Here is a 24729-nt window from a genome sequence, read left to right as displayed (position 1 = left end):
TGTAAAACATGAAAGTTCTGTTCTATAATAAATTTGTATGCAAACATTGTTCCAGCAGTTGTATGCTTGCTGCATATATTTTTCTTTTCATCACATCTAAGAACACGACTGTGCCACAAACTCATCTGATTTAGTCACATTCCCTTAAATTATTTGTTTGAACAACAGCCACATTTTCCCTCAATGTTAGGTAGTAATTTTGCCTTTCTTTTGCACATACATGTATTGTAATCATTGATTAATGAAGTAACTGACTGAATCAACTGCTATTTACTTTATCTGCCATCAAGCGTAGTTATTTTACAAATTGAGTTTAAACTGTCAACTGCTAGATGTGAAACAAGATAAACACACCAGAAAAAATATCTTGGCACTTGAAGAAGCAGGAATGTTTTTCATGAATACACACAAATCTCCAAGCTTAAAGCACTGTAATTTGTTTGTAATCATATTGAAAGACAGAAAATTTTTAAGATCAAATACATTTTCTTCTTCAACAGCACATATTATGACAGATATTTGTAGATATATGCACACAAATACACATACACAAATCATCTTTTGCACATTCTTAATAAATCACTCATAAATGTAATTTTGTACAAAATAGTTTGCTCACTTCTAACTGCATATTGTGCATAGTCACACACATACATACCCATACCCAAACAGACACACACACATACACATACATACAAAACCAAATAAATAGATAAATATCATGGGATCGCTAAAGCCTTACAGGATTCTGATTCTTCTCCTCCTGTTGGTTAGATTTAGTCCTATTTCTATCATTTAAGACTTCCTGTGTGTTTAGCTACCAAGTGTTCCTAGCCAAAGGAGCATAAAACATTTCATCATTAAAGGCAAACGATCTTATGCAGAAAAAAAATCTTGTAAGACAGGATAATCATGCGACTCACAAACATTTGTTGGTCTTTGTGTTTTCCCTACAAATATAGAAAATAGTTATGAAAGCTCATAGTCCATATTGCTTTTTTCCATTCATCAATGGCTAACAGTCTATATCTTAAACTCTCTCACATACAATGACACACTCAGAGTTGCTTCCTGAGTGATTCAAAAATGCCCTGCAGCTACCATCTTCCTGTAGAATTGTGAAAGAGAAATCAAATAAAATTGGACAGTGGTTGCATCTACTTGAAGTCTTGTGAAAGAGCTGCTGCATTAATTGATAATGAAACACCAAAATAAACATGGCAACTTTGAAGGATCACTTTTACAACATGGTTATTCAAAAAGCTTTCTCACAGTAATTGAAAATGCACTTTCGGTTCAGTATCATACTGGCTCTGAACTATGCGCAATGAAACTTCTTGAATATGATATCACCCTTTTCGCCTTTGCCCGTTGCCTCATTTAACCCTTGTCTGTTGTTTTTCAGCTTTTTTTTTCTTTTCTTTGAATATTTTTTTAAAGTGAGATGAGCAGTCTTGACATGTGGCAAATTAAATTATGATATTCATATGAGTATTTCTATCAAGACATGTATCTTCCTGAATCTACATGTTCCATGTGACTATATTACTTGCTGAGAACTCTGAAAAAGATAGCTAAATTGTATTTAAGTCATATCTAGACTCTCTATTCCATTATTCAGTTATCAATTATCTCATCTTGTGCCTGAAAAAGCTATAAGCCTAGAGGGTACTAATGACACTATGAGCTCTATGTTTAGTCACATGATGATCTGTTGGCTATAGTGACTGTTACAGTCAAGTACAGTTGCAGTCACATCTTTGGCCTGACTATCTCCATCAACAGTTCTGTGTTGTTGTTTTTATCTCGCTTTGCTCGATTTGCCAGTAGCTTTTTCTAAGAACCAGTGAATTTGTACATGGCCCAGAAATAATGATCATGTATGATCTAGTTTTCATCAATCTTGGCTGCCAATGGCACTTCATGTGCACATCTATCCTTTTGCATGTGTTAGCTGACAGTATACCGGAGTAGTAATTCTAGCGAGTAATCTAATTGTGAAGTCCTCTTGCTTATACGATTTTAACCAACACACAAGGCCTGTGCACCAAGCTTCCACTAATCACCGTACTTACTTCCTGTTAGAGAAAGAGAAAAAAAGCTCTTCAGTACACAATTTGCTGACACACAATTGTTTGTGTGTTCTGTAGCACACAGCAATGATCAGCAAATACACATTGCTGAATGCTACAAATATCACAGTATCTCGACTTGACTTGAAAGGCACATAGCTCGTGGTGACTGTAAAGTACTCAGTTTGCTGCTTGTGAGCTCTATGCTGTGTTGTCACGGTGGGCAGGTTAAGGCTCTTGTCAATGATGAGCAGTGGGTCAGGGCAGGTTGGATCAGAGGCTGTTGGGCAGTAGACTGACCACTACCACAAAACCCATGAAAATTGTGAAGAGCATGAGTGGGGTGAGGAATCCATACACTGGCCACAGAGCAATGTTCAGACTGCCATGAGAAGGAAAATAGTTGAGGATGAATCAGAGACGAGACAAAAATTAATTTGTAAGGAAAATTCATCTGAAACAAGTGGAGAACCATACATTCAAACAGCAAATATGATTCTTGACTTGCATAATGGGAAGCAGGAACTATGTTTAGCTGTCAGCATTTGTGAAGAAAAAAAAAAACAACAAAGAGGTTTGCAGCAATTATCATCATATCTACCTTAAGAATAATCTGATAATTGAAGTGAAAAAACATAGGATTTCTTCAATTGCATACTGAAATTATATGTACAGGTGTACGCATTGCAAGAAATTAATGACAAAAGAAATATGATAAAATGAATGGGAGAGGGGAGATGGACACATACATTGTACATAGGTACACCAAACACAAATTTATGCAAAATCCTTAATGAGGAACTTATGGGCTTGAATCTTACCTGTATGGTAATACTGACAAATGAATACCTTACTTTATGAACATCATCTCATGTAAGTCACTTAGCACAATTAAGTTTTGGATAATTTACAGGTACAAGTAACTTATAACAAATTCATTTAAAATCAAGAAAAAATAATTCATGTCATCCCCTAAGATACTACAGGCACACCCTCTTCTCACAAATGGATATATGACAAGATTTTGTAATTGTATGAAGATTTCCCACAGATATGGATTTTATAACAAGCATGTCAATGGCATTCCTGTCCAACTACTACTCCGCATATTATGGCATCCCTGTCCAACTATTACTTCACAGGAGGTATACTCGGGCAAGTTCTAACCATGCCAAAAGGAAAATAGGCTATAGCCAGTGACAATGTTGCCTTGATTCCTCCTTAACTCATTGAGGACAAGCTGATTTTGCTACAAAATGAATTTCCCATAGACACTTGCCCCAGTATACTCTGGACTCATCCTTAACGGGTTAAATTCTACACCATATTGCACCAGGCTACAATCCTCTTACCACAGTGATCCACAGACAAAGGAACAGGTTGCTATGGGAATAGCCGTAGGGACGTGCCTCTCCCAGTCATTGATCTTCCTCATCCAACTACAGAAAACAATCAGATAGATGGCGATGGAGACATTGATGGCGAGGAACCCAAAGCCCACAAACAGCCATGTCCTGAAGGAGGAAAAAAAAAAATCACATTAAATGTTATTTACAAGCATTACCTGGTTACCTTGCCTCTTCACTGTGGAACACATATTACTTCCAAGAAAGAACTATATCTGGGCCATGTTGCATGAAAGAAATAAAACTGTTTGAAATATAAAACATCAATTGCATGTCTGATATTCAAATGTTTGCTCTTGACTGGTTGATGGTCAAATTATTATTTTTTTTTTCACAATCTGTTTATTTCACAACTCTTCATGCAAAAGGGAACAGTGGTATTTTTTATGTATAATGATCAACTTCCTCTTTAAGTCCATTACTGGGAATTGCTCATAATATCATTTTTTTTTCTTCAAATGTTTGTTTTACAGCAGAGGAGAGAGCAATCAAATATAGACATTCGGAAAGGACTTCATTATAATGAGCATTCGAGTTTCAGCTTTAACCTTTTCAGCCAGAGTAGTATTACTCCTGCCTAATGTACAATGTAAATAGCACTGTGTGAACATTGACCTCTTTTTAAATCACCAGATTCTAGTGTCACTGCTCTAATTTGGGACATTACCATTTTAATGTCAAAACATATGTGGGTAGCAAACCTTGCCAAACTTATGATGGTTTTGTTTACAGTCTTTTTGAATGAAGCAACTGGACACTGATGTGTGCATTTTGCAAAAACGAAGGAATTTGAACAACAACAACAACAACAACAACAACAACAACAACAACAACAACAACAAAACAGCAACTCACAACAGACACTGCTGACTTGGCTAAATTTTCTCTTAAGCATTACAGGACTGCATGATGTTCTGTGTATTCACCTGAAATGCTCATGAGGAAATCACAGAAAACTGCCTTATTCATAACCTATTGTATGTTAAACCCAGCTAAAATTGCTAAAATTTGTTTGTGGGTATGATGACAAATAATAGGAGAAACATCTACCCAAACAAAGAATGTAACTTGCAGGCAAACTTTGGCAAAACTCACTGAGGATCTGTAAAGAGGGTTTGCTACCATGACTTTCAGACGGCGATTATTTGACTAAATCACCTTTTGACTTGTGGGTCATACAGCATGGAAGGAATGAAGTCAGTGAAGTAGAATATTGTAAATGTTCCCAAGATCCAGAAGAATGTTTGGAAGTTGTAGGGTGATGTTGGGCCTGCCTCCTCTTGCTCCTTTTCCTCCAGGTCTTCTAGCTTCTTTTGGTCCAACTTGCGGTGCTTCAGAATGTCTAATTTCAAGAAAGAGAATAGATACATCATAAGGGAAAGTGTACACATTTCAATGAAAATTCTTAAAGGTGTTTGCCTGTACTCTGCATACATGATTTTCACTGAAAAAGCAGTTGCTTCTACGTTTTAATGTTGCAATGTACCAGTAAATAAAGCAGGGCAATAATTGCTCAATGATCAGGCAGCAAAATGTAGGTATTCTTGCATTAAAGACTAAAGTAAACAAAGAAAGCAAATACAAAAACTTTCAGCACCAGAATGGTTCAAGTACATTGTACTTGAACAAAGTAAGTGAAAAAAAAATAGAATGCAAAGATTGTCATAAACTAAATATTCTTGAAGAAAATATTGCCCTGATGATGTCTAATAAAAAAGGAAATGAGATGAACACATCCTGGTGTAAGATGCATCCAATAACAAGATGGTGTACCAAACTTATCTCAAATGAGACTTTGTTGAGGTATTTCACATCCACTGATAACAAATTACAGTAAGTCTGTCAAATGCATAGCACATGTAATTAACTTCACAGTTTAAGTTACACATCATACTGCTTTATGCTTTACTTCAACCAGCAATAAAAGTTAATTGTACTGAAGCTTTTGTCTTCATGGAACAATAATTTCACAGAAATATAAATGAAGGAAAATAGAAAGCTGTCCTGTCAAATGCCTGCAATACATGCAGCTGTATTAAACATCCTCCTGTTACATTTTTTTTTTTTTTTTTTTTTTTTGGGGGGGGGGGGTATACTTCTGCTGCTGTTATTATATATACCCACAGTCCTATTTCAAGTGAATAAACCCAATCTAATCATCATACACATGTATAGTAACTATACCTAAAAGAATCATCTGCACTTATATTGTACATTGTAAATTAGTCATCATCTTATGTTGCAGCAATACCATCCACCATTATACAATCTTCCATGATGGTCTATGGTAGAATCATGTTAAAGGGACTGTACAGTACTGGTTGAGGAGAGGATTCAGGTTTATAACATTTTTTAGTGAGATAATGAAAAACCTCTTTAATATGAAATATGAAAGAGCATGTGATTTCAAGAAGGATTCAATATTTATTTGACGAAAATTGGCCTTGAAATGGCTGAGATATCCAAAAAAAGCAATCCTAATAAAATTGACAGGCTATGACTTTTTTTAAAATAGGATTTTTTTGTTTACCTTGTTTTTAGATATCTCAGTCATTTCAAAACTGATTTTCATCAAATAAACATTTCCCCCCTTAAAATTTACATGCTCTTTAACATTTCATAGCGTGGTTTCTAAATATGTCGCAAAACGTTACAAGCTGAATCCTCACCTCAACCAGTACTGTACCGTCCCTTTAAGGAAGAAGATTTAAAAAAAAAAAAAAAATGGCACTTGCTGTGACCAGGATTCGAACCTGGGTCTTTACATTCACAATGTAATGTCTTAACCACTAGACTATCACGGCTGCACCAAAATTCAGTGTGGACACAGAGTTTTTGTACTCTCCGAGGATAGGGACCACCCTGCATAGTGAGCTAAGGACACTCATTCTACACTAACTACAGATGTCAAAGCCACACATTGTGGGGAATTCCACTCTATCTATTAATAATTCAAGGCCAAAGCACAAGTGGCCCCTATTACATGTGATGCTTCATCTGAGGAGTTTTGGGCATGGTCTCTTCAACAGCAGCAAGATGTGAAAAGTTTGCATCATATCTATTTTGTATAGACATTTCTTTTTTTAATAAACAATGAAAATCTTCAGCTAACAGCAAAATCAGGCAAATGCAATTGGATGGTGCTTTTTCATCACCACTGGTTTTGGACAAGTAAACACTTGCATGGAGGTTAGTATCAAGTCCAGTTTAATAGAGAGGTTTGCTGTGATCTGTTCTATTGTGATAGTATACAATGTATTTCTCCAGATATGCAAAGAGCTACACTAAATGGACATGATGGTGCACACAGGAACTTTTTATTTGGCTCTCCAAGTGACATGTACAGGACTGTGCATTGTAGCTACGTAATCACAGACTAATATTCTGCAAAGCATCAAGCAGCAATACTGGGTAAACAGTTAAATCTGTCAATTCTAACACTTTTGCATTTTCATTTGCGTGTGTGTGTGTGTGTGTTCAAAATCCCTTTGTGAATGTTGTCAATCTGGTTAATACTTTAATGACAGCGAACAATTTCCTTTTGCCAGTACACGTGTATTTGTATTTCTTTTTCGGACTGATTTGTTATCTAACAGGACAGACCATCCCTTGCACTTCAAAACCAATTGAAGAAGTAAATAAAGAGTATATGAACAACATTCATAATTGCATTCCCATTCTGCATTCCTACATACACTGTACATGAAACTATTAACTTAGAACCATGTTTTGGAATTACACTGTGAACAAAGATCATACTTCCTTTTTGAATATCCAAAGTCCAACACTTTCCTATTCCATTGTGATTAATATAAAATATGTTGTGAAGGGGGGAGGGGTTATGGATAATCACTACTGCTGTACATACAATTGTAAGTGAGGATGGATAAGCCTTTCACTTGAAATTGTACATGTACATGTACATAATAATAATAATAATATATAATAATAATAACAACAATAATAATAATAATAATAATAATAATAATAATAATAATAATAATAATAATAATGATAATGATAATAGTAATAATAATAATAATAATAATAATAATAATGATAATAATATTTGATGATGATAATCATAATAATAATCATCATCATCATTGTAATAATATTTGATGATGATAATGGTAATAACAATAACAATAATAATAGTAATAGTAATAGCAATAATAATAATAATAATAATAATAATAATAATAATATTTGGTGATGATAATGGTAATAATAATAACAATAATAATCGCATTTATATGGTGCTTTAAACTGGAGTTTCTAAGCGACTGGTGCTATTCTTGCACAAAGACTACAAAACACAATAAAATTAGGACAATAACAAACCAAAATTACAGTCCGAAAAGAAGAACAAACAATACATATGATACAGTGATACAATAATTAATACCCGACTGTGTGTGCCTCCAGAAAAAAAAAACACAACAGATTAAACAGATGAGTTTTGAGAAGGATCTTAAATGATTCAATAGATGAGGCATTCTGAATATGATGAGGGTGGGCAGGAAAAAAAAAAATAGTGGGTGCAAAATTATGTGTGATTTTGTACATCAGAAGTAAGATCAAAAAGTTAATATGAGAATGGATTACATTGTACATGTCTAAGCTAGTGAAGTGCATTAAACTTTAGCAGGATTGTCATTGATGCAAATCATGAAAACATTTTTGTACAAGCTGGATGACTTGAATAGCAGACTTTCAAGGAGAACTCAGTCATCTAATAGATTAATTTCTGTGTTTTCTTCTATAATATTGCCAGTTGACTGTCTGTTTCCCTATTTTTTTTCTGAAAAAAAAAATAAGAAAAGCTACAGAATGCTGAAGTTTTTTTTAAAGGGAAGGAAAGTAAATACATAGATTTATATTCCACATACTAAGAATCTTGCTATAGGATTGGTCAAGAGCTGATCACGTGATAAAGCGTAGTTTTGCCCATCACATCACCGGAGAAGAACTAGGTCACTTGATAGTACACAGTGCAACGCCCTTTCCCTTCAGTGTCGCGCGGTGCGTGCAGCAAATTCATTGTTTTGTCATCTATAAAGACAGCTGTTTGTTTTGCTGATCTCTGGCAGTCCATACAGTCTTAACACGAGATGAGTACGCGCGAAATAAAAGTGCGTTGCACTGTGGACTATCATTTAACTAGGTCACTTGATAGTACACAGTGCAACGCACTTTCACTTCATTGTTTTGTCATCTACGCGCACACGTAGCCTAAGCCCCAAGGATACCTAAAGACAGCTAAACGGTTTCAGATGTGGAATAAAATGGGAATTTCTAGGACCCTAGATGTGGAATATAAAGCAAATTAATCAACTTTTAGTTTCAGGCAATGAGACAAACTATCACTTCCTCGGCGATCTGAATGTGTATGCTATCTTTCCTCAGCTGCGCTTTGGAAAGATAGCTACATCCAGATCGCCTCGGAAGTGATAGTTTGTCCCATCACCTTCATCAACGTTGATTATTTGCTTACTATCCCTAGTGTGTAGAACACATATTTTGGGGATCATATTTAAGGACCATATTTACAGCCCTTTAAACACATTGCCGCTGGAGCTTTCCACAGACAAGCACGACTTAGAGCGATGGTATAGTTTCAGTTGAGATGGGGCTTCAGGTTTCCAATGTTTTTGATGATGATATTTTTGAGATTATGAAAACAATTTTTAGGAAATATAAAAGAGCATACAATTCTAAGAGGAATTCAACGTTTATTTGATGAAAACTGGTTTAGAAATGGCTGAGATATCCAAAACAAAGCTCTTTGTCATTATCACTTTTTACTTTGTTTTTGGATATCTCAGTCATTTCAAAACTAATTTCCATCAAATGAATTTTGAATTCCTCTTGGTATCATATGCTCTTCAACATTTTATTAAGTGGTTTTTAAGTTTCTTGCAAAAAGTTAATGGCTGAATCCTCACCTCAACAGATTACAACATCATCCCTTTAAATGTACATACATCCCTTTAAATGTACATACACATGTACAACAAATGTACATACACATGTACAAGATATGTACAAGTGTAGAGTCTACATGACATTTTCAATGGCAAACTGCATAAACTCTGCAAGTAAGATGCCTCTCAACTAACACTTGTACATGTATAGAGTCAGATAAAAGCCAGATTCCAGATCTTGCAAAAGTCATTCCCTCTACAACTGTGGAAACTTGATGAGAGTTGAGTCTATGTTAACCCCAGGCGGGGCACTCCTTCACACACGACACAGTTACTTTACTTATAAATTTTTCTGTGGAACACGAAGCGTTCAGGCTGCGCAGCTAGCAGCGCAGTAGTACTCTACCATTGTCTACTGTACTCAGAAGACCAAGTCTTTGACCGAAAGATCGGTCTGTATCTGGTTGTCAGAGATATGTTCCATGGAGACTGTGTCTGGCTTCACTGCACTGATCACCTCCGGAGGAGAGTGATTTGTAACGTCAAAAAAAAATAAGACTCCTCTGGACAGACGGATTTTTCTGTCTAATACCCCTTTCCCGCTGCCAGTCTCGGTGAACCACCGAGAGGTTCCCCGGTGAATTCACTGGGGAACCTCTCGGTGAAAGTTTGAGTGCCGTCGTTTCACACTGCTCTCGGTGAAACTTTCCCCTAGACGGGTTTTCTGCTCGCAACGTGGGTGATCTTATGTACTTGAGTTTGTTGTGCATCTGCGATTTGGTTTTTTCGATCCCATGTTCAGCAAGTTTTCGGAGGGACTCGTACGCGTCAGCGTCAGCCGACGTCCCGCTCAGTTCTTTGTTCACTGCTGCCTCGCTACGTAATTGAAGTAACAGTCTCTCTTCGTCTTTGGTCCACGCTCCAGCCATTTGCAAAATTCCCTCAAATTTCAACAGCACAAAACGTCAACGGATTTCTCCTGCACACTGTAAACCCAGCACTTGACGAGAAAAGCACAAAATACAAGAAACTCAAGCAAGAGGCGCACTGTATCAGACTTTACTGGAAGAGTTAAGAGCTAGACACTAGAGGAAGACGAAGAAGGAGGAAGCATCAAATCGATCAAGTACATATGTACACTGTAAACCTATATCAGCTTTGTATAGAGTACACGGCGTGCTAATTACTAGTAAACAATACAATGCACAGCACGATGCAAAACAATGCCGTCGCACTGTGAACGCCACATTGCACACGAAACGACATCCTAGTACTATGTAGTGCATGTCGTGTGTATGTTTACAAACACGAATTACTAGTACCCTGTACGTGTGGATTTGGGAGGTCGAGTGCGCGCTAGCCAGCTGAAAACGTGTGCATGACCAGAAACAAAACATGACCTTTGACATAATCTGCATATTTTCCCCGGTGTTTCACCGAGACAGCCTTTCACGCTGGGCGCTCTCGGTGAACCACCGGGTGATCTCCCGTTGAACTATCGGTGTTCACCCAGGACGCTTCTCGGGTAAAAATTGCCCAAAATTTCATCGGTGTTTCACCTAGGCTTCCCCTAGGTTTCAACCGAGTGACCTTTCACACTGCGGGGTTCCCCGGGTGCCCCCAGGTGCCCCCGGGGAAGATTTTCTTCAGCGGGAAAGGGGTATACATGTAAGTCTCTGCCCTTCTAATGAAGGTCATAAACAGAGCAGAGCAGGTTGAATAGGGATGCATATAGATCGGTATATTTAGATCCAATTGCTATTCAATGGAAGTTAAACAGTGGATGGCACCCATGCAAAGATTGGAACTCCATCCCCCACTCAATTATTTCCATCAAGGTCACGACACAAGGACTCAATGCCAATGGCATTCAAACAAAAGCTAAAGAGCACACAGCTCGATTAGATACCGTTTCCTCACAGACCGTTATCAACGTTGAGTGATGTTTCAGATGGAGCTTTTCAACCCTGAAACCGTGAAACCCCGGGATCATTCATTAGGTCTACCAGAGTAGGCCTACCACCACTAGACTCTAACCACTGCACTGTACGCAGTGTAAAAACTGTTTACAAACACAGATAAGAGTAGGTGGGACCGTTTAATTCAATTTGACGTTTGTTCGGTGTCCTTACCCGTCCCATAGGCATCCATAAAAACCTTCGCAATTCTCCTTCTTCGCAACTCATACTCAGTTTCGGTGGATGTGACATTTGTCTGTCCAGTACTTTGACTTCTTTGGGTGACGTTTTCACTTTCCATGTTGTATTTTACAGATATTGTTCACGTACTGACTACCACTGTACCTTGCGCTTGAGGACGGATGTAGTGTATGTTAGAGTGGAACCGAAATTACCGTGATGACCAAAATAAAACGTGATCGAATTACTCGTACTGAAAAAGCAAGCAATCGTTAGCAGCAAGGTGATCGATCAAGATGATTGGTAAATCGTTCGAGTCGCTACCCCCCCCCCCCCCCCCCCCCCTCCCCGCCACCCCCAAGTGCTGTTCGTGGAATTCACATCATGGCGTATATGTAAAAGCAAGAAAGCACTGAGAAAAGAGGGTCGTAGATCTGAAGTACTGTACCAGTATCGGGTATATCTTACCAAGCCGATCTCTGTGCAATGAATGGGGCACTGAATTAAAACAGGATGTAAACCTCCATATAACAACGACGATGAAGGGAATAGGCCCTATTGGATTAATTTGTTTTGTGATTGCACCGTCACCCCATTCATCTTCTTGACTATACTAATCCCATTTCATAAAATACGTAAGGATAGCAACTCTTGCTGGAATGGCAACTTCCCATAGCAACAGCCAACCAGGAAGCTGGATTCTTGTCATTACTATGACCATTACAGCACGATTTAAACTTTTTTTTTTTAAAGGAAATGCCCAGAATATCAATCTCCGGCACTTGTATAAGTCGTCTATATTTTTCAAAGATCTAGTTTTGAGGAATGACTTGAAAAATGTCTTTAAGACTAAGGAAGACAATTTCAAAGATCTTACCAAAAAACTAAAAAAACTAAAAAACTAAAAAAAAAAAACTTTTTGATGCAACTATCAGGTCACAATTTGCTGAATAGCCCCATTTAGAATTTCCTTCATTTCTCTTCGTTGTCTTTCTGACAAGATTTGTGTGTGTGTGTGTGTGCGCGTGTGTGAGTGTGTGTGTGTGTATACAATGAAAAGAAAGAAATAGTGTCAGATAAAAATGAGATTTTGAAAATTATTAGAACATTTTATGAAAAATTGTATTCTGCTTGTGATATCCTTGAAGATGAAAAGTTAATGTTTTTATCTGGTATTCCCAAATTAAATGAAGAAAGTAGAAATTTGTGTGAAGGTGAAGTAACTAAAAATGAATGTTATGAAGTTTTGAAGGAAATGAAAGTTAATAAGTCTCCGGGAAATGATGGATTTACTGTGGAGTTTTATAATACTTTTTGGCCAGTTTTAGGAGATATTTTAGTTGAAACGCTAAATGAGGCATATAATAGGGGGGAACTGTCTACATCTCAAAAGCAAGGAGTAATTACACTTATAGAGAAGGAAGGTAAAGATGGTATGTATGTTCAAAACTATAGACCTATTACTTTGTTAAATGTTGACTATAAGATTTTATCAAAAATATTAGCTAAAAGGATTCAAAAGGTGTTACCGGAAATTATTCATCATGATCAAGTAGGCTATATGAAAAACAGAAATATCGGAGAAGCTGTAAGAATAATAGATGACATTCTTTTTCATGCATTGGAACATCCTTGCGGTTATCTATAGTTGCGGTGGACTTTGAGAAAGCATTTGATTCGGTAGCGCATATCTTTTTATTTAAAATTCTGCAATTATTTGGTTTCGGGAATTCATTTCAATTTTGGGTTAAAGTCTTGTACACGGATATCAGTAGCTGTGTTATGAACGGTGGAAACTCAACGGGGTACTTTAATATCAAACGGGGTGTGAGGCAGGGTGATCCTCTGTCTCCATATATATTTTTATTAGCTATGGAAACTTTAGCTGGAGCTATTAGAAAAGATAAGGATATTAATGGAATTAAATTTGGTCAAAATGAAATAAAACAAATTTTATACGCGGATGATATTTCTTTGTTTGTGAAAGATGAGGGTTCAATTAAAAGGTTACAATTTTTATTTGATGAATTTGGGAAAATAAGTGGTCTCAAAATAAATAAAGGGAAGACTAATTTCTTATGGCTTGGGGAGGAAAAAGATTTTTGTTCAAGAAATCAAAATATTAGGAATTTATTTTTCCTTAGATGTTAAGGCAAAAGAGAATTTAAATTTTAAAGAAATATTAAGTAAGATAAAAAGTCTTTTAGGATGGTGGAAAGAAAGAGATTTAACACTTATGGGAAAAATACATCTTATGAAAACATTCGCCTTGTCAAAATTAAATTATGTAGCATCACTTATTGTTGTTCCTCAGTGGGTATTTTCAGAAGTCGAAAAAATTACCTTTGATTTCTTATGGCATGGCAAAGACCGTATAAAGAGAAATATAATGTATCAAGATTATGAGTTTGGGGGTTTAAGAATGACGAACTTTCGGTTATTTGTTAAGGCACAACGTATTATGTGGCTAAAACGCCTTCTATATGGAGAAAAAGAAGTTGGGTGGAAATTATTTTTTGACTTCTGTTTTAGTACTGTAGGAGGTAGATTCCTGTTTATGTGTGACTTTGATTCATCTATTATGACAGATAATGTACCACCTTTTTATTCGGAAATATTGAAGGTTTGGCTCGATATTTATAAATATAGACAATTGGAAAATGAGGTTGTAAATCCAATAATATTTAATAATAGGAGTGTACGCATAGCAGGTAGGATGTTTTTTCATAGAGATTTATTTGATGCAGGAATAATTACAATACAAGATATATTAGATAACGGTCATTTGAGATCTCAGTCACATTTTCAAAGCTTGGGTCTTGGTTTTAAGGTAGAAGAATTGCTTAAACTGAATGATTTATATTTAATGCTATACCCCAGAAATGGAAGGATTCTATGAGAGCAGGTACACTTCAGCAAGTTGATTCCACAAACTTTGACTTAAAATTGATTTTTTCTGGTCAGAGAGTAAATTTGCAAGTTTTAAAATTGAGAAAAATATATGAGGCTATGGTGGAAGATTTACAGTCATCTTATGTTTTAAAAATCAAAGATGACCACAGTAGCTATGATTATACAAACAAAGAAATAAAAGATCTTTTTATTAAACCGAGTAAGTGTACATTCATAAGAAAATATAGAGAATTTCAATTTATGATGTTACATGGCGTAGTTTACACTAAGGAGCGTTTAATGAAGTTTGGTTTTGTAACAGACAGCCTTTGTTCCTTCTGCCAACATGAGCCTGAAACTTATCTGCATTTATTTTTACACTGTGTTAAAGTGAAACCGTTATGGGAATTCATAATCAATTATTTTGATATAAATGAGTTAAGGAATATGAATTGGAGAGATATATTTGGGGGAATCTCTGGTTATTCAAATAGATCAAAATGTGTAAATACTTTGATTATCTTAACAAAATACATCATTTTTAAATCTAGAACGGGAAATAAGTTACCCACTGGAGAAAAGATGCAAAAGATTATTGTTGAATTAATAAATGAGGAAAAAATCCTTGCGACCAAGGCTGGGAAGCTACATGTACATTTACAAAAATGGGAATATTTTGAGACTTCGTTGAATAAACCAGTCTGAAGCTATGTGCAACGCCTGTGTCTTTTATGAAAATAGTAATGTTTCCATAGTATTCCACTCTTTCTTTTCTTCATTTTTCCTTTCCTTCATTCCTCCTCCTCTTCTTCTTCTTCTTCTTTTTTTTTTCTCTTGTGTTGTTTTGTATTTTCTCCCCCTCCTTTCCCATGCGTTCCTGTCAGCCTGTTGGCGGGCTGATTATATAACTATATTTACTATATTGTGATGTGTAGGCAAGAGCAGTTAACCAAATCAGGTGCATGTGTATGTGTGTGTGTATGGGTGTGCTTGTGTGTGTTTGTGTGTTGCATGTGTACATATAGGGGTGGGGGAGGAAACAGGAAGGGAGGGAACTGGTGGGGGTGGTCATAGGGACTCAGTAAGGGATATGAGTTAGTAGGTGGGCGGGTATTGGTTGATAAATAATATGGTTCCATTATTTATTACTGTATAATTTTGCTGCATAATTCATTTGGATGATTATTAAGATTAATGCTAGAAGAATTGAATTATCACTGTTAAATTTAAGCAATTTTTTTTTTGAGAGCATAGGGGAAGTGACTGTATGTAAATTGATAATTGTTCATGAAAATGTAATTTTTGTTATGTCATTATGTACAGCAATAGCAAATTTGCTATTATGATCACAAATGTATATTTTCGTCATTTCAATTGTAGCAAATGAAAATTGTGATTTTTTTTCTATTACTTTGAATGGAACAGAATAAACATCGTTGAAAAACAAAAAAAAAGTGTGTGTGTGTGTGTGTGTGTGTGTGTTTGTGTGTGTATTAATATGTCGACTGTGGTGGTGGTGGTGATGAGGAGGGGGGGGGGATGTTAATTGTCTAAGGGTCAATGGTTTCCCTCCCCCTTTTTTAAAGATTTGTGTGTTTTTTTAACTGTATTTTTTTGGAGGTGTACATACATTTTAACAGATTTTTTGTTAAGTAGGTATGTGCCATGTGGGGTCAATGTTCACGAATGATAAAATACATCCACACGCGCACACACACGTTACACATATTACACATATCGAGACACCGCCAGAGAACTGTCTCGCTACTCTGATGTTCCACACATATTCCATAAATAGTATTTATGGAGATCAGGATTTATACCTATTACCTTTTGCGAGACATCAAGAAATCACTTGTGAGATAGTATAGAGCATACCATTTTAACAGGAAATCACAGTTTATTTGATAGACATCGGCATTTGAATGGCTGAGAAAACAAAAAACAAAGTAGAACAAATCGATCATGATAAAAGGTGGGTCCCACCTTTTATATGGATTGCTCTGCTTTGGATACCTCAGCCATTTCAAAACCATTTCTCATCAAACAAACGTTGGATTTCTCTCGGAATTAAACACTCTTTCCTATTTCATAGGTTTCTCATTATCTCACCACAAAATGTTAGAAACTGGAAGCTAAGGTCTCAAACAAAACTACGCGATTACTTTCATCAGCGCATTTAATTATCATAGTGATGTCACTGTGAAGACATACTTAGTAAGCAGGGCTATTTATTAATGCCAAAGTGACATCATGACGATCTGAGCAAAATGCTGATACCCTTGGTTATCGAGGTATGCAAATGTTATGAATACTTTCCAAAGGACATGTCAGAATAGCAATAACATGGCGACACGACATTTGCTCCTGCGACAATGGCTCCGGTTTTAGTTTCTCCAAGGACACGTAGGGTTAGGGTTAGGGTTGTAATATGGTTTTAGGTTTCGTTTGATGAGAGGATTAGGATTAGGGTTAGGGTTATGTTTGTGGGTAGGGATTACGTTTGGCTAAGCGTGCAGATATTGCATGGGAGCAATTGCTGCAGGAGCAAATGTCACGGAATCAATAACATAGCGATACGTCTGACATGTGGAAAAGTTTGCGTCATGTTCTTACATGGCAACACTTGCAGTTGACAAATGATCCCTATTTGCGTAACTTAATAACCACCGTTGCCTTGAAGAGAAAAGCAATTTCTCATACTAGTAGATCAAAGACATGCCACATCCGATTTTGGAACATGGGTTGATATCCCCGCCTGCAGCTTGTACATTAAAAAAAGAAAAGAAAAGAAAAGCTGTATACGGCTTAGGTAGTGACAGCAAGTCAATAACCTTCTACATGTATGTTAAAGCTAGCTACAGTCGATGGTTTTTCTTTCCTCCATCATGTTTATTTTTCTTCTCTTCCAACAAAGTATCGGAGTTCCACACAGCTTTGGTGTGTAGCTTCTCTGCAATGGTTAAATAACACCAGGAGACTTTGAACGTATCATACACATTATCATGTACATGTAATTGACAAGTGGTGCTCTTGGCATGGGCTAATGAGTAACTACGCACAATCATGATAATGGCAGGGGTCATGCCGGTATTCGCTGAGGAGATGGTAACTTGCTGATTTCCTCACGGCTCGCAGTTGAGAGTTTGAGTCCAAGTGAATGCTGGTTGTATGACAGGCATTGACGCACTACTCGCAAAACAAGAAAACAAAGTGGAATACAATGAATAACACAATGTCCCCTGTAGCAGACAAGGAAAGCAGTTATGAACAGCGTGTCTTGACTGTCGCCATATCGACATCATTCATGACCTCGTCATCAGCAGTAGACGATGATGACGGGATCCCATACATCCACCGAGTCATCGTCGCGTCCTGCCTGTGCCTAGTTCTCACCCTGGGTCTTTTGGGCAACACACTGGTCATGGCCTCCATCCCGCTCTCCAAGAAACTCCAGACGATCACGAATATACTGGTCGTCAATCTCGCTGTGGCCGACTTTTTGACTTGCGCTTCGCTGCCGTTCATGGTCATCGGACTCACTGAAACGTCCGGCGAGTATCCGCTGCCGGAGATCGTCTGCAGTGCGGTGGCGGGACTCTCGCTCATTTGCATCGCAGTCAGCGTCTCAACATTGGCTACCATCGCCATTGAACGCTGGTATGTGATCACAAAATTGGTCCGAGGACACCGCGGCATTCATAGCCCGGGAAAGTTGATTATAGTCGTGCTGGTAATCTGGACTGCATCAACAATCGTGGTGGTGTTGCCCGTGATGTTTGGTGTTGGGGAGCTAGGCTATTCCTCATACTACTCCCTCTGTTCCGTCACCGACAACAATGCGATGAGTTCCCTCTACGTTATTCTACAGAGTGCAGTCGTCCTTATTGCTCTCATTATTACAGGTTTCTTTTACACACTCGTTATGGTGTTTGTGATTCGTCAAAACCGCATACTCCGCCAAACATTCACGAATGATGTATCTCTCAGACACACAGTAGAACCAGTACCCACTTCACGGACCTCTCACTCTTCCAAACCATCTCGTAAATATACAGCTAATAGCAGATCGTCTGATCCTTCCGTCAGCCTGGGGAACTCAACGATAGGAGCTGCACTCAACAGAAGGGAAGTAGAGATCGCAAAGAATTTGTTTCTGGTGGTGTGTGTATTCGTGATTTGCTTTCTCCCGAGCGCCGTCAATTTCCTTATTCCAGGATCTAGTGTCTTCACTCTCTATGGCTCCGTGATTGCGGTCACCAACAGTGCGTTGAACCCAGTTATCTACTCCCTAAAACACCCAAATTTTCAAGAAGTATTTAGGAGTGTCCTACGATGTCGACTATCGGACATATCCGAACCAGGAAAGGTTCTGCGGTCATGGAACTCCGCGAATAGATGAACCAAAACTGAGATTGTAGGGTGTGGTTTCGGCTCATACACAACAAAACGATTTATTTCTGACAAGAGTTCAATCGATGAATAACTCACTTAAATAACTTAAAGGTTGCTAAATCTTATTGAACTGGCATCTTGGACCACATTTCATGTGAAAATATCTTCGGTGGTTCTAGATAATTTTCTTTTGTTATTTCTTGTTTTTAATCACTGGACGAGTGATAAACAAGAATGCCGCAGAATGGACAAATCATGACAAAATACAATGTATGCACGTCTCTGTCGAAATAGTATCACCAGCTGTAAACACCAATTATGTAAAAACGATTCATTTTCAACTTACCTGTGGCTACACTGAGAATGTTAAGATTGCTTGTAAGTACAAAACGCATAAAAACGCATAAATCCAATAAGGGCACAAATATACAACTACAGCAAATGTATGAGAAACCCGTATGTAACTCTTACATCTTCAATTGTTTGGTAATTTGCGACAGAGACAACTACTGACTTTGAAATATGGAATCCATTTCCAATCCGGAAAGAAATGGATAGAAGAGAGATTACAAATAACACATGCATCAATGTTTCTGACTATGACGGAAGGACGGTATGAGCAGAGCATCACGGACGAAAATCATTAGAACTATTTTTTTAAGGGAGATTATCATAAAGATATTATGGGCATTCGACAATAGGATACTATTTTTCTTTCCTTAACGGCAATCCAATACTTAAACTGATGTTGACTTTATAAAGCGACTTATGTAAATAGTTTAGGTAAATAGCCTGCATTTCAAAATACAATTTATAAGTAGATGTGGATACATAACGAATTAATTAATCTAAACATAAAGGTAAAAACTCAACAATGCTAGATATCAAATGCCATACACTTGTTTCCATCATGAATGCGTGCTTCAAGCCCTCATAATTATTTCGCAAAAATAACTGGCAGCAAAAATAATCATTGCTGCTCTGGTAAGAACTTTTCTATCAACAAAATTCTTTCATGTCGATGTTGTGATCATGAAAGGTGTACATGTATTATGTCTGACTGTACGAGGAATGGTTCTGAGTGCAATCTCACCTTCCATGGTTTTGACTTGATGTTATAGGCGACAGATAGGACGTGCACAATCTCGTACACCACACATCACATCAAAAACACAAGTAGATCAAATATCACCAAAGAAAAGATAAAATCACTAATCATCTATAAGATGATGCAATTTTCATAATTTTTATTATTATAGTTTGCTCTGCATCCTTGCAGTCAAGACAATATATTTCATGCAATAATGTGACCTCTTCCACAGTCGTTGGGAGTTAACATACATAAATCATGGAATTCTATTGTACAAGCAAGTTTCCAATGTAATCTCTTCTTTTAACAATCTATACACTCTTTCACTAACCCAAGTTATCTGTCTAAATGTTGAGATCTTTCTGAAACTATTCGTGAAATAGACATGAAAAGAAGAATGTGCTCAAGTATTTTGGACTTCTCATGAAAGGAGATGGGGGGGGGGGGGAGGGAGATGAGAGGACTTGTACAGTCAGCTCTGAGCCTATGAAAGTTTGCACGTGCTTGGATTAATACCTAAAAATAAGGTTGTGATTTGTCTCATGTACTTGTATTATCACTTCTTTTTATTTTTTCAAATTTCCATTATGTAATATTTGCAAATTGTCAAATACCTTCTTTTTTTCTTTAGATTTGAATTACCTAAAACAAAGTCTAAAGTTGTGTATGTGATTATGATTAATTTACACTTACACAACTTGCAATATACACCTATGCTCAGCATACAATCTCTTGGCTAATGCTCTATTTCACATCATTTTCTAGCACCATAGTACAGTTTGGAGCACACCAGGAGATGATTATGCTTGCAATGGCAAGGCAATTACCAAACATTGTTGATGCAAGAGTTGAGCCGTTCTCATCCTATACACCATCGAGGGATACCTAAAATGGAGGGTAATACATGTGTTGTACAAGCAACACTGAAGCAGCTGCTTAGATGGCAGGGTTTTAAACATGGTAAAAGTCGGTCATTGCTACCATCTATAGTATCATGCCATTATCATGTTCACAAGAACTTTGATACGAAGAAATCACAAGAGTTTGCATAGGAGGATTGCAAAGAGCTGGAAGTAGGCTCCACCATCACTTTCCAACCTGAAAGATTAACAGAAGATCTTATCTGGCTTGGTAATAAATGTTAAACCTCATTATCTGCCCACATAAACAAACAAAAGAACTAAAATTGAAAAAAAAAAGTACAGTACTTGCATTGCAAATTCACAATCGTCAGCCCAACCATACAATTGTAGGTGTATGTACGGTCAACCTTGCTTAAGCTGACCTCACATAAGTCGAATAATCGCCACAGGTCTTTTCAAGTCCTCTTCTCTTTATATTCTATACTATTTCAATACCTCATACGTCAAATTTTCTCTAAGTCAAAGCTACTTCTTCAGTTCAAACAGATTCGACTTAGGCAAGGTTGACTGTACGATAAAAACTATATATGCACCAATTTTCTGGCTTAGTCCATGGAGCTACATCTCCATGCTTAGAGTGGGATTTCACGGAGCACGCGAACGATTCGCGAAGGACGCGAATGACAAAATCCAACATTCGGAGAAGTTTTTCTCCGAATGTGTTCCGACAATGAAGCCGAAAACTATTCTTGCGCAATTTGTGCGAAGTTTCCACGACGTATGTGCGAATGTCGTGTGTATCATTGCTAAAGTACAGCATGTTACATACACGAAGAACACGCGACGGAAATACGAACAACGAAAAATTTTCAATAATCATGGGATAAAATGTACCCAAGGAGAGGTGGAAGCTGTCTTGAGTTGATATTTTTCCCTTCCTCTATTTTTCCTTTCTTTTTCTCTCATTTTTTTATCGTGTGCTTGCCTACATTTTTTTCCCTAGGACCTACCTCCACTAGTAAAGCATTTGATTTTTTTTTTTGCAGTTCCTCCAACACATAATCTCTGTAGTTCAAATGAAATGTTGCATACTTTAGATTAATATTAAGTGTATTCTGCGATTTTTTTGTTGTATATCAAACATTTCTTTCTCTTTGCTAGTCTTTAATTTCTTTTGTTACTGTAGTTGTTAATAATTCTTTAATGTTTAGATGTATGCTACGATTTTTATTTGTAGAAAACGTATAGGTCATACATCCCCCAAACGTGCGCTAAACGTTCGCGAGAATGTCTCAAAAGGTACGCGAACAGTTTCCGATTACGTCGTAAAATGATCGGAAAAACTTCGCAGATTTCGCGTAACATACGCGAGACATTCTCCAAAGTTTCGGAGTCTGTTTGGGAATTCACGAACATTTTGCGAACATCGCGCGTGTCTTGCGAAGGTCTTGTGCATATGACGAGGCTTTAAAGACACTTTCGAGAACAATTCACGAGCAAATCACGACCAAGTGTGCGGAAAAGGTTCGCAAAAAATTTCAAAATTTTTTGAAATTCTTGCGGAGTAAAAACGACATTCGCGAACAATTGACGACGCTTCCGAACCCTCACGTTCGTTTGGCGATCTTTTGCAGACTAAAATACGAATGCTGGATTTTGCCATTCGCGTCCTTCGCAAATCGTTCGCGTGCTCCGTGAAATCCCACCCTTAGTCATAACCTCTAGTAAACATAAACATTGTGTCTCTACCTTTTTGTAACACTGGTATACAAAAATAACAATGGTAATGAACACTTACTTGCTCCTTGTATACACAAAAAAGACAAAATATTAGGGACCAATTTCTTGAATTTGTATGAAGGAATCAACTTTTTAGGAGGATTCATGACACAATAACGTCAAAATGTCCTAATGAGCACACAAAGATTGCCAAAAGATAACTCTGTCAATATGCATCATTAAAACAACAGACCACTTTTGGCTAGGTGCAGCTAAGCCTTTTCAAATAATAATTCTGATAACAACGCTATGAAAATGTGATCCATGAACATTGTTAGGTCTCTGAAATTTGGTAATATAAAAATAACACCATAATGTGAATCCACAAAACACTAAAAAACACAAAAGAAATTTATATCTGGATTCAAGAGCATTTAATGCTAGAAATAGCTTATATTATAGCTGTGATCATAAAAATAAGAAAAAGAAATATTGCTGCAGTTACTTAAGGAAGATTCAGTGACAAATCAATGAATACAACAGTAAACATGAAGAAGAATCAGACATGAAATTTTCAAAAGTGATAATCTCTCAATCTGACGAACAAATCACAATTCAATTTCATTTACAAGGTTCAATACGGAGTTACAGACAGAGATAAACATAGCACACCTTTCATTCAATCATATACATAGGACAATTAATCCTATGATAACCACTAGAATTGTCCACCATGTTACAACTTCAACAGATCATGTAATACGATTGACCATGAAAATGTTTCATGGTTTGATTACACATTTTGTAGATGAGTTGTGTGCGAGGCCTATGCCTGGTGTAAGGACAGAGTTTCTATTGAATATTTTGAACCAATGCAGAAAGAAAATCCCTTCACAAACAGGAGAATTAAGAATGAAGAAAATTAAAGACAGCGATTAGAATTGCCTGGAGATAAAGTTAAAAGTGTTAATCCTATGACTTTAACTACAAATTGTAAAAGATGGTGAATACAATTGCAGATGGGGAATTCCAAATAAACATACTGTACAAACAAACCAACATTAGCCTTCCTGTCATACTGTCAAAAATACATACAATTATCTGTTACTAGAATTGACAGTGAATTAAGATGTACTTATTATGAATGGAAATTAACATCTAATGAAGTTTTGATGAAAACAATACCTCATTCATCCATATTCATTGTGACCTTGGAAAAATATAGAATGCATGTATCAGCATGGGTTCAAGCAAACCTTTCTCTTTTCAGCTTTCATAAATGACCAAAATGGGCTTTACAAGATGAATGTGACATTTGTAAAATCAAAAAAATTGGAGATAACAATATATCCCTTATGCACCAAATATGCTTGATACTCAACAACATAAACAAATAAATATGGTTTTCCCTTGGATCACAAAGCATGGCTCAATATTAAGTATTGATTCTTCACAAAAAAAATATGAGTGAGTGCAGAAATCTAATTGCAGACAGAGGCTCTTCCTAGTTATTCATTACAACCAATTATGGTCATTTTTTAATCCTTCAAATTGACTGGGATTGAGAATAATTTGCATCATGAACAATGACAGAGAGGGGGGGGGGAACACCTTTGAAATTCAGAATGGATGCCTTGATATCACGTGAAATAGATTCCTAATCACCTAATGAAAGAAGATGAAACACGTACTCATCATGTGATCCCCAACTTATCCTGACATTTCTTTATGTCGGCAAAACAGCTAATAAACATGTTAATAATTAATTACCTATGATATGCAAACATCTTAGTAGTCAGTATACTTTTAACACATAGTTTCATTGCTAAGGAAAGTTGCTATGATTGTAAGAGTTGAAGTGACAGACACAAAGTTGGTCATAAATCAATTCCTAAAGCCCTTGAGGTAAAGTCATCGACCTTTGATATACCACCTGCCCAACTCACCATTCCCAGAAGAAACAAAACAAAACAAAACTTATTCCAAATATAGTTGTAAACCATACTACAATGTATTTCCAATTTTTCCCCTTGTTTCATGTTTGCTACTGAAAAATAAAATCAAACAAAATCATATCAGCTACAAAAGACTGTAACTATTACTTGAATTCAACAAATAACAGAAATTGTGATACCTTCAACATTTTGAGAAGCAATATGAGATACTGATGAATGAATTCTCTCAGTTGACTTTAGACCTACCAAAGCAGCCATTCCTAATGCATCCA

General features: G+C 36.7%; 2 protein-coding genes and 1 non-coding gene across 3 annotated transcripts; 1 reads left to right on the top strand and 2 right to left on the bottom strand.

The window, feature by feature from the left end:
- Positions 1-2211: 2211 nt before the first annotated feature.
- LOC139724323 (transmembrane protein 128-like) lies at positions 2212-11683 on the bottom strand. The gene is made up of 4 exons (XM_071635468.1): positions 11538-11683; positions 4637-4820; positions 3425-3586; positions 2212-2454 (listed from the first exon to the last, which is right to left on the bottom strand). The coding sequence occupies exons 1-4, from the start codon at positions 11662-11664 to the stop codon at positions 2346-2348; spliced, it is 582 nt and encodes a 193-aa protein (XP_071491569.1). The 5' UTR covers positions 11665-11683; the 3' UTR covers positions 2212-2345.
- Positions 6211-6282, bottom strand: Trnah-gug (transfer RNA histidin (anticodon GUG)). The gene has a single exon. It is a non-coding gene; the product is annotated as a tRNA-His (tRNA).
- Positions 11684-17670: 5987 nt separating the features above from the next.
- On the top strand, positions 17671-18837 carry LOC139724371 (beta-3 adrenergic receptor-like). The gene has a single exon (XM_071635522.1). The coding sequence runs from the start codon at positions 17671-17673 to the stop codon at positions 18835-18837; it is 1167 nt and encodes a 388-aa protein (XP_071491623.1).
- The last annotated feature ends 5892 nt before the right edge of the window (positions 18838-24729 follow it).

This window comes from Diadema antillarum, unplaced genomic scaffold (genome assembly GCF_040938485.1).
Source record: "Diadema antillarum isolate AM-2024a unplaced genomic scaffold, OU_Dant_1.0 scf00000211, whole genome shotgun sequence".
Lineage (NCBI taxonomy): Eukaryota > Metazoa > Echinodermata > Echinoidea > Diadematoida > Diadematidae > Diadema > Diadema antillarum.
This window is presented reverse-complemented; position numbering and strand designations above follow the sequence as displayed.

Bases quoted from the DNA above. Each gene is read 5' to 3' on its own strand.
- LOC139724323 (XM_071635468.1), bottom strand. From the start codon at position 11,664: ATGGAAAGTGAAAACGTCACCCAAAGAAGTCAAAGTACTGGACAGACA. The intron at 4,821-11,537 runs GTAAGGACACCG...TCTTGAAATTAG, and splicing joins TATGGATGCCTATGGGACGG to ACATTCTGAAGCACCGCAAG. The intron at 3,587-4,636 runs GTGATTTAGTCA...TTCCTCCTTCAG, and splicing joins TATGACCCACAAGTCAAAAG to GACATGGCTGTTTGTGGGCT.
- LOC139724371 (XM_071635522.1), top strand. From the start codon at position 17,671: ATGTCCCCTGTAGCAGACAAGGAAAGCAGTTATGAACAGCGTGTCTTG.